Genomic DNA, 11,194 nt, shown 5'->3' with positions numbered 1-11,194 from the left:
ACATTCAAAACGTTTTTGAAAAATTGATTTTCAAAAGCCATGAAGGTCTACAATGTCTTTTAATGAACTATTAAAACACATCACTTAGAAATAAACTTGTAATTTTGAAATAATTCAATACGAAGATAGACCAACAATCAAATATCAATCTCAAATGATAATCTCAAAAACCAGTAAGTTTAAAGATACATTTATATGACAGTCAAATGGGATTTAATCCCAGAATGCAAGGGCAGTTTAATGTTCTCAAATCAATGTGATAATGTCATATCAATAAGAGAAAGGATAAAAACCATATGATCATTTCAATAGATGCAGAAAAAGCATTGGACAAAGTACAATATCCATTCATAATAAAAACTCTCAACTAGACCTAAAGTAGGTCCAGTGGGAACATACTTCAACATAAAGGTCTTATATCAAAAACCCACAGCTAACATCATATACTCTGGGGAAACACAGACCTTTCCCCCAAGGTCAGGAACAAAACAAGGATGTCCACTCTCACCACTTTTACAACACAGTTCTGCAAGTTCTAGCCACAGCAATCAAAAACAAAAAATAAAAGGCATCCAAATCAGTAAAGATGAATTCAAACTTTCACTATGTGCAGATGACATTATACATATAGAGAAAACCCAAAGGCCACCAAAAAACTACTAGAACTGATAAATGAATTCAGTAAAGTCACAGGATACAAAATCAGTATACAGAAATCTATTGCATTCCTATACATTAATACTGAAGCAGCAGAAAGTGAAGTTAAGAAAACAATCCCCAGACCAGCTTGGAGGTGGTAAATAATAGCTCTTCAAGTCTGCAATAAAAAAATGGCCTCCAATAAAACTACATTGCAAAAAATGAGAAAGAAACAGAATGGAAAGAGTAAAAAAGTAGAAGAGGCAGGGCCTGAAGATTCTGTGGTGAGAACAGAACCCTACCCATGTGTAGTGAATGGGAAAGTGGAGCATTTCCGGAAGTGGAAGGGATTTACAGACGCTGACAATACTTGGGAACCTGCAGAAAATTTAGATTGTCCAGAGTTAATTGAAGCCTTTCTTAATTCTCAAAAACCTGGTAAAGAAAAGATGGCACAAAAAGAAAATCTTTATCTGACAGTGAATCTGATTATACCAAGTCAAAGAAGAAAAGAGATGCTTTTGCCAGAGGTCTTGATCCCAAATGAATAACTGGTGCCACAGACAGCAGTGGAGATTTCATGTTCATGAAGTGTAAAAATTCAGATGAGGCAGGTTTGGTGCTCACAAAAAAAGCAAATATGAAGTGTCCTCGGATTATAATTGCTTTTATGAAGACAGACTAACTTGGCATTCATGCCCAGGAGATAAACTCAGTAATTGTTTGTGTTGCTTTTAATATACATGTATACATATATAAAATATGGATCTTGGGTTTTTTATTTATTAGTGTGACGAAATTACATTCTAATGAAAATCAAGTTTGATATGTTTGAGTAGTATTGGGGGAGTTGTTAGGGGTTTGTGCATATATACCACTAGGTACTTTGAACAAATGAAAGCTTTCGTAGTTGCAGCCTTTATCAGAAAAGAATATTTAAGATCATGATATATAATTCTGCATTGGAGAACACCTTTTCTAAATGTTGGGGGGGAAATCTTCATAGTTGTTACTAAATCACAACTTGTGTTTAACTCCTATGTGCCTAAGGACCACTCTGGGGGTTTTTTTTTGTTTATTTAGGGTTTTTTATACTTAAAATGCATATGAAATGGTTTACTTTTTTTTTCTTTTTTTGACATCCCCAAAATAAAAACAGCATTTTATAACCATGGATAAGCTCATGTTTCTGGGATGCCATCATTTTTAGCAACCTAAGAAATAATTCGCTTAAACTGACATTTTTCCTGAAGCCTTAACCTTTCAAATTTTGTAATTAATTGGGCAATTAAAAAATGTAAGCAATTTAAATGGGACAATTTGAAAAGCCATATCCGAATCCATATCTATGTTCATACAAATGCAAGTTTATTTGCAAGATCCCTGAAAGGAAAATTTTATCACCACCAACAGTTGCCCACCCAAATGAGAAAACTAGACAAGTCCTGGTGTGTTTTAATTAAGAAAAATTTAGTTAAATGGACACTTAAAGTTTCCTTCTAGTGAGCCTTTCCTTTTCAAGAAATTGAAATCCCTCTGTTGTAATAACTAAGGGATCATGATTCAAGGAATGTCTAACATTTCATTCATGGAAACCTAATCATAATCAGATGGTTAGAGATGTTGGCAATTTGCACCTTCTGGAATAAATGGGGGAGACAAACATCTATAATCCAAATTCCTGACCAGCATGTTTTGTTTTGTTTTAACCCCAACTCATTCCTCACATGTAGAGGCTCAATCTTCTCAGTATTTGAGTTTACTGGGTCAGCAGAAAACAGGAGAAAAAACACCTTTATAGTCAGAATGTTATCCAACTGTATATTGTTTACTTTATTATAAATACTGGCAAACAGTGATCAGTAAATAGTTTTACATTCCTTTAAAAAAAGAAAACAATTCCATTTATAATTGCACCAAAAATAAAAAGAAATAAATATAACCAAGGAGGTGAAAGGCCGGTACTCTGAAAACTACAAAACAGTGGTGAAAGAAATTCAAGATCATGCAAAGAAATGGAAAGACATTTCATGCTCATAGGCTGAACAAATATTATTTAAATGTCCATACTACCCAAAGCAATATGTAGATTTAATGCAATCCCTATCAAAATACCAACAGCATTTTTCACAGAACTGGAACAAATAACCTTAAAATTTGTAGAAGACCCTGAACAACAAAAGCAATCTTGAAAAAGAAAAACAAAACTGGAGGTATCACAATTTCAGATTTCAAGTTATGGTACAAAGCTATAGTAATCAAAACAGTATGGTACTGGCACAAAAACAGACACATAGGTCAATGGAACAGAATACAAAACCCAGAAATAAACCCACAATTTTATGGTCAATTAATCTTCAACAAAGAAGGAAAGAATATTCAATGGAAAAAAGTCTCTTCAACAAATGGTGTTGGAAAACTGGACTATTTTCTTTCACCATACACAAAAATAAACTCTAAATGTATTAAAGACTAAATGTGAGACATGAAACCATAAAAATCCTTGAAGACAGCACAGGCAATAATTTCTCTGACATGAGCCATAGAAACATTTTTCAGATATGTTTCCTCAGGCAAGGGGAACGAAAGCAGAAATAAACTATCAGACTACATCAAAATAAAAAGCTTCTGCACAGCAAAGGAAACAATCAGCAAAAAAAAAAAAAAAAAGGCAACTTACGGAATCGGATAAGATATTTGCAAATGATGTCGCTGATAAAAGATAAGCATCCAAAATATATAAAGCACACAACTCAACACCCAAAAACCAAATAATCCAATTAAAAAAGGAGCATAAGAAATGAACAGACATTTCTCCAAAGAAGACATCCAGATCGAGATGGCCAACACACACAATAAAAGATGCTGGACGTCACTCATCATCAGGGAAATACAAATCAAACCCACAATGAGCTACCACCTCACATCTGTCAGAATGGCTGAAATCAGCAACACAAGAAACAAGTGTTGGTGTGGACCTGAAGAAAAAGGAACCCTTGTGAACTTCTGGTGGGAATGCAAACTGGTGCAGCCATTGTGGAAAACAGTATGGTGGTTTCTCAAAAAATTAAAAATAGAACTATGATCCAGTAATTGTGCTGCTGGGCATATACCCTGAAAATACAACACTAACTCAAAGGGATACATGCACCCCTAGGGTACAGCAGCATTATCGACAACAGCCAAATTATGCAAGCAATCCAAATGTCCCCTGACTGATGAATGGATAAAGATGTGGTATAAATACACAATAGAATATTATTGAGCTATAAGAAAGAATAAAATCTTGTCATTTCAACAACATGGATGGAGTTACAGAGTATAATTCTAAGTGAAATAAGTCTGTCAGAGAAAGACAAATACCATATGATCTCTTCATTCATGTGGAATTTAAGAAATAAACACACAAAGGGAAAAAAAGAAAACCAAGAAACAGACTCTTAACTATAGAGAACAAACTGACAGTTGCAGGGAGCAGGGGGGATATGGGGGAGATCTGGGGTGGGGATTAAGGAGTGCACTTGTGATGAGTAATGTACAGAGGTGTTGAACTGCTGTATTGTACACCTGAAACTAAAAACACTGTGTTAACTATACTGCAATTAAAACAACTTTAAAAAACTTAAAGATATATAAAAAATTTTTCTGTAAATGCTTATTTAAAAATCAAGATGAAATAAATGAACGAAATAAAATCAATCACATGTCCTATTTAGCAACACTAGATACAGTGATTGTGGAAAAAGTGACAGCAATGATAATAAAGGAATAACTATGCATGTCTTCTATGTTAGTAGGAATACATTTGTGAAAAATAAAGGCAAATTCAACAACAAAAGTCACTAACTTATACTCACATAAAACGCAAAGAACTTCACTGATGCTAAGCCGTTTGCAGTAAAATAAAAGAGTCTGTGGGAAGGTGGAGGACGAGCTACAGAATGTTCCCTGGGGATCCTGAGCAGTATATATTACATGCCAGTTCAGTAATGGCTCAATTCAGGAAGTATACCCAAAAAGCCCACAAATAATGTCCACCTGCATTTCCAACTTTTGTAGAGGTGTTAGTTGTAAAAGGCACCAGGCTCTCATGGCCCTGAAAACTCCCTCCCTAGCCTCCCTTGTTGGGAAGTCCTGCCAGAGCCCCATCCAGCACAAGAACCATATGGCCCTGGGTCCAGAGACCATGTTGGCATTACTAGCCCATCTCTAGGAGTTTCAAAGATCTAAGGAATACCTTCAGGTTAAAGCCAAGTATAGCCTCATAGGTATCCAAACTGGTTTCTTTGCTCCTGGTTACCAGTGCTGAAACCTGAGGGAGGCAGGGTCTTACTGCTGAAAACATGACATGGTCCTTCAAAAGAGTAGGCCAAAATAACCATCTATCAAGGCAACCAGGGTCTGCTGCCCCACACGTTCCGCAGGCCAGAGGTTCCTAACATGCGGTCCTCAGAACCAGTCAGTCGGAAGCTCTGGAGGGGGGCCCGGAAGCAGTGTTTTAACAAGCCCTGCAGAGGATTCTGATGCATGCTTAAGTTTGGGAGCCACTATCACACGCCACACACTACAGCACTGGAAACCTGCGACCAGTAACCCCAAACTAGAAACATCTGTGGACTCAAGTCTAAATGAAATTCTAAATGAAAAGAACTTCAGAGTCATGCCCAAAGTTTCTTTGTGTCAAAGCAGAACAGACCCTAAATTTTTTCCTTAGGATTTCTTACCTGGCGGAATATGAAGTCTATATAACATCTTAATTTTCTCATTCATTTCTCCATTATACATAACATCTGCAAAAATAGGAAAGAGATTGAGTATATTCAAGTCGTTAAAGTACATTTGTCGTGACACAAACTTGCTGTAGGGAGAGAACTTAGTAAGGTCAATACTTGTTTACCCAACAGTTCCTTGCCACTGCCCCCAGACACACTATGTTTAAAATGAAAACGTAAAAGGTAGCGATTGGTCACTATTGACTGGCAGGATAACCTCATGAACTTTGGCCTAATACATTCTGAAAGATTTTAATTTTATGTGCAAGAGTTAGGAACGTGGCTCCTGACAAGCCACCACCACACCCGGGCACTGCACGAGAACAAGGTGCAAGGGCCTTGTATGTTGAGAATGTGGGCCCTTCTCATCCTCTTTAAGGAAGCATAAACGTAGACACGACAGCAGCCTGTAGAGTGGTTTCTAAAATCACAAAATCATGGCAGGCCCATCCCCAAATATATTTCATCGTGTGGGTCTGCCTGTTCCACAGTCTACCTTGTCTTGTGTTCACGGACTCCCGTCCCAAATTAACCACACAGTCCTACCGAGACAGCTCACAAATGCTTTGAACTCGATCAGATGATCCATGTTCTCATCCAGGAGCCTGAAAGTCCTTTCGGCGAGGATCTCCGTGTGGGCCCCGCAGGTCCAGGGCGAGACCAGCTGAAACAGGTGTGTGAACTGCCGGGCATCTATGCGGTACTGCTCTGCATAGGGCCTGCTGGGGTCGTGGCGCAGCGCCACGGGCCTGGGCTGCTCCCAGTAACAGCTCATCATGTGTTCTCTCTTGAAACAAGCGGGAGAGAGGCATCTGTGAGAGACGGGGGCCACTGGAGGCGGCGGCATGCTTGCAAGCCAAGCCCAACGGCCCTTCTCTCGGGACTCAGCTGGCCTCGGAGAATATGTGTTGAATAAGCAACATTATAACACAAATGAAAAAAATTAAAGTTCTTACAATCTCATTGCTCTAACCAGACATGTAAAATACTTCCCTTGTTACCTTGCACTTCTGGCCCACATGAATATGTAATTTGATCTCTTTTCCTAAGGTTATTTTTTTCGTGGTAGCAAACTGCTCCTAACAAAATTTACCATCTTAACCATTTTTCAGTGCACACTTCAGCTGCCATCGTGTTAATTTTTTTTGTTATTTTTTTATTCTATTATTTTTATTCTGTTATTGTCTCATAAAATCACATCTGAAAATGACAAAGTGCTAGACAAATCCACAGGATACAGAAGAAACCAGTAACACTGGTCGCCTGTCAGGAGGGAAAACAGGGGTGGGGACCCCAATGTAGAACCAAGCCTTTTTATTGCACACTTGCTTACAGGGTTTGAATTGTGAACCACATGGGTATACTAACAATTAAAAAAAACTAGAAGTAAAATTTTAAAAAGGTGACTCAAAGTCTTAGGACTGTATCAACGACTATGGCAATAGAAACAGGCCCTGTCCCGGAGGCTCACCTCTTTAGGACCATCTGTCACCCCCGTACTAAATCACCTCCCGGGAATCTCTTCTCATGGAAATGGCTCCCAAGTACTGCAGTTCTTCACAGTTTCACCGCCCTCCACCCGTAAGAGTGGTACAGACATGAGGGTGGATGCTGTCATACGTAAGCACACATCCTTGGATGAAAACCAAAATGCCATTTCTAATTTTACTGTCGTGTTGGTTGGCAGCCAAGTTCTTCAAATAGTCTTTGTAGAATTGTGAAAAATGCCACGAACTTTTCAGTGTGAAACAAAGGTCTCATGAATTTCCATTCCTAAAAACCCCAGACATACTATGAAATTCCATGTACATTTGTGCATCCTGTGATGCTAAATGCCCACAGAATCCTGCTAAGGAAACAGTTACAGGGGTGCCTGGGTGGCTCAGTCGGTTAAGTCTCTGACTCTGGGTCAAGTCATGATCTCACGGTTTGTGAGTTCAAGCCCCGCATCTGTGCTGACAGCTCAGAGTCTGGAGCCTGCTTCCGATTCTGTCTCCATCTCTCTCTGCCCCTGCCCTGCCCATTCTGTCTCTCAGGAGAAAAAAAAAAAAAAAAAAAAAGGTTACAACAAGCAAGCCCAGGACCAACACAACCAGTTCACACAGAATCCTCCAGAGAAACAAACCATTATAAAAACAGACAACGGATATAATTAGGAACTACAAAGGAGTACACAATTAGCCTGGTGGGACTCAACCTCACTAACGGATAAACAAATTGAAAATAAAATGCAATTTTCTACAAGACTGGCAAAGCTGTAAAAGACACATAGTGAATGCTGAGTGGGTGGGGGGTGTAGGAAATGAGCACTGTTGGACCTCGTTAGTGAAACTGAATTTTGAAAAAAATCAAAAACACTTAGCAATACAGGCTACAGTTTGGTTTGTGCATCTCTGAGGAACTCTTCCTACAGAAACTGCAGCACTGGTGTCCAGATAAAAGCACAGATATGCTCAGGGCAGCAGTTTATAAAATGGCAGAAAACTGGAAACTTACATGTCTCTCAATAGGTGAATGATTAAGTAAATTAAGGTTCAGCCCTACAGTGAAATTGCACAGCTATTTTTTTATTTTATTTTTATGTTTTTATTAATTTTTGAGAGAGAAAGAGACAGAGCACTAGTGGGGGAAGGGGAGAGAGGAAGACACAGAATCTGAAACAGGCTCCAGGCTCTAAGCTGTTAGCGCAGAGCCCAAAGTGGGGCTCGAACTCACGAATTGTGAGATGACCTGAGCTGGTGGGACACTTAATTGACTGAGCCACCCAGGTGCCCCAAAACTGTATAACTATTTTTTAAATGAGAAAAGATCAGTATATATTATTTATAAAAAGGTCCATGGGGGAAAAAAAAACTGCAGGCTACCGTGTAGCATAATCTTACTTTTACGTGCAGGGAAAAGTATGTGTGTGTATGAAAGATACATAAAAGGGGAAAAAATCAGGAAAGATATTCACCAAATTGCTAATAGGAATTACTTATTCAAGGGTATGACCGCAGGTGGAGACAGGATGAGACCCTTTCATTTTTGCTTAAAAGTTGTTGTTTTTTAAATGGTAAGAGTAGGTATAATTTTATTTTCTTTGTTTTTTAATTAAAGGTTGAAAATAAAAGTCTTAACCAGAATACAGAAATAAGCAGAATATTATTAAAGAGACCAGGGGCACCTGAGTGGCTCTGTCGGTTAAGCGTCCGGCTTCAGCTCAGATCATGATCTCACGTTTGTGGGTTCGAACCCCGTGTCAGGCTCTGTGCTGACAGCTAGCTCAGAGCCTGGAGCCTGCTTCGGATTCTATGTCTCCCTCTCTCTCTGCCCCTCCCCTGCTCGCGCTGTCTCTCTCTGTCTCTCAAAAATAAAAAAATAAAAAAATAAAACATTTAAAAATTTTTTATAAATTTAAAAATTAAAAAAAAAAGACCAAATAAACTTTAAAGTTTATTTATTTTAAGGAAGAAAGAGCAAGAGCAAGGGGGTGGGGGGGTAGTGAGAGAGTGTGAGAGAGAGAGAGAGAGAGAGAGAGAGAGAATCTCAGACAAGCTCTATGCTGCCAGTGCAGAGCCCACATTGGGGCTCAAACCCACAAACCAGGAGATCATGACCTGAGCCAAACTCAAAAGTCATACATGCAACCAACTGAGCCACCCAGGCGCCCCCAAATAAATATTACTAAGGAGGCTGATAATTCATTCAAGAGTGAATGAATTCAACAGATTATTAATAAGAACAGATTTACGGAATACATAAGTAACTGTTTTCCAGGTCTTTGGTGTTTCCAGAAATATTCTGTGACACCAAGTTTGTATTATACTGTTCACATCTTACTTGAATAAGGTTAATGATGCTGTTCTCAATTTAAGGGAATAGGAGACGGACACCACAAATGGGAATTTATATACTTTAAAAGACTGCTTTACAATGTGGATGGAGCATGAAGGCTAAGTGCAATACATCAGGCAGAGAAAAGAAAGAAGATAGATATTGTATGACCTCACTCTTATGTGTGATCTAAAAACAAAACCCCAAACTCAGAAAAAGAGATCAGACTTGTGGTTCCTCGAAGCTGGGGTGAAGAGTGAGGAAACTGGGTGAGGTGGCCAGAAGGTACAAATTTCCAATTATAAGAACCACCAGGGACGTAACGTACAATGTGACAACTATAGTTAAGGGCTATGTGGTATACTTCAAAGTTGCTAAGAGAGTGGATCCTAAAGTCCTCATCACAAGGAGGAAAATGAATTTTTTTTAAATCTGTATGAGATGGATGCTAATTAAGCTTACTATAGTAATCACTCGACAATATACTTAAGTTGTCATGCTGTATGCTTTAAACTTACACAGTGCTGTATATTGGTCATATCAATAAAACGAAGAGAGGGGCGCCTGGCTGGCTCAGTTGGTTAAGTGGCCGACTTCAGCTCAGGTCATGTTCTCACAGCCTGTGAGTTCTAGCCCCCCGTCGGGCTCTGTGCTGACAGCCCAGAGCCTGGAGCCTGCCTCAGATTCTGTGTCTCCCTCTCTCTCTACCCCTCTCCTGCTCATGCTCTGTCTCTCTCTCTCTCTCTCTCTCAAAATAAAATAAAGACATAAAAAAATTTTAATAAATAAAACTAAGACAAAAAATTGTATTCACATCTTTAAAAACTGCTTTAAATTACCAATAAAAATAGATTTCATTAAGTATCAACCACATCATTCATCTCGAATGGGAAAGAGTATGTCATGAAGACAGTCAAAGCTATTTCTTGTTAACACAGAAGGATCATGCCCATTCATTCCAGGCTTAGGGAAGGATGCAGTGAAGTTAAGGAACAGACTCCCTGTCAATAACCTATCGCGTATTTATAAAACAATGGAAGAGTATTTCTATGTGACTCTTTCCCCGAAAAAATGAAATTCTGAATGGAAAGATCACAGGTGTATGTAAAACCTAACTAGAGAACATTATACCCCACAGCACTTAGGCGAGTGTTACAACACATGAAATCAGACTATGAAAACCAAGGAAATTCAGAGCAGGCCAGGAGCACGGAGAGAAAGAACAGTCTGACAGGGCTCTTATGTGGGCACAGGCAGACTCGGGGCCCAGAAGCACTGGAGTGAGTACATAAAGTGTTGTAAAATGGAACCAGACACCCTGATGATGCCGCTATTTTCCTACAATTTCCTTTGGAAGTGTATCTTAAAAATTATATTGTATTTATAGTTCTTAAGTTTCTATTTGTAATTAATCCTACAAAAATCAAACAGTTGGAAAGCTAACTACAAATAAAATTTCATTAAGTACCAATCACATCATGCACAGGAAAGACAGAGAAAGGAAAGCACCTCTACCTTCTTTAAATACTCTTTGTATTAAAGATGAACAGGGCTAGTACTTAATTATATTTTTATTCATTTAAAGCAATCTTTTAAATTATATAAATTCAGATTTGTGTTAGGTCTTAGACTGAAAACAGCCTTAAATAAATGAAATATTTTCATGGTAAACAACACACTTGTCTACCTGTCTTTATGTTTTGAAGTTATTTCCTATTTTTCCTCTTTGAAAGTCAAAGAGAGGTGGGGGTTTGGGACACCAGTAACCTTTGACTTCTTATTTTCTCTTCTCAACAGAGGAAACTATTTTTTTTAAGTACTTTATTGCCAAATTGGTTTCCATACAACACCCAGTCCTCTTCCCCACAAGTGCCCTCCTCCATCACCACCACCTCTTTTCCCCCCTCTCCTTCCCCTTCAACCCTCAGTTCGTTTTTAGTATTCAATAGTCTCTCAAGTTTTGCATC

At 38.6% G+C, this 11,194-nt stretch overlaps 1 protein-coding gene and 1 pseudogene across 1 annotated transcript in view; one reads left to right on the top strand and one right to left on the bottom strand.

Moving 5' to 3' along the window:
* TBC1D8 (TBC1 domain family member 8) overlaps positions 1-11,194 on the bottom strand; it is a 97,426-nt gene that overhangs the window by 8,244 nt on the left and 77,988 nt on the right. Inside the window, exons 21-22 of the mRNA XM_029938499.1 lie at positions 5,958-6,198; positions 5,364-5,429 (exon numbers count right to left, since the gene is read on the bottom strand). Of these exons, the coding sequence (XP_029794359.1) occupies positions 5,364-5,429; positions 5,958-6,198 (307 nt within the window). The remainder of the gene's footprint in view (positions 1-5,363; positions 5,430-5,957; positions 6,199-11,194) is intronic.
* Positions 550-1,713, top strand: LOC115289724 (annotated as a pseudogene).

The sequence above is a fragment of the Suricata suricatta genome, chromosome 4, assembly GCF_006229205.1.
Source record: "Suricata suricatta isolate VVHF042 chromosome 4, meerkat_22Aug2017_6uvM2_HiC, whole genome shotgun sequence".
NCBI lineage: Eukaryota > Metazoa > Chordata > Mammalia > Carnivora > Herpestidae > Suricata > Suricata suricatta.
Note: the sequence above shows the minus strand (reverse complement) of the source record. Positions and strands in the feature narration are given on the sequence as shown.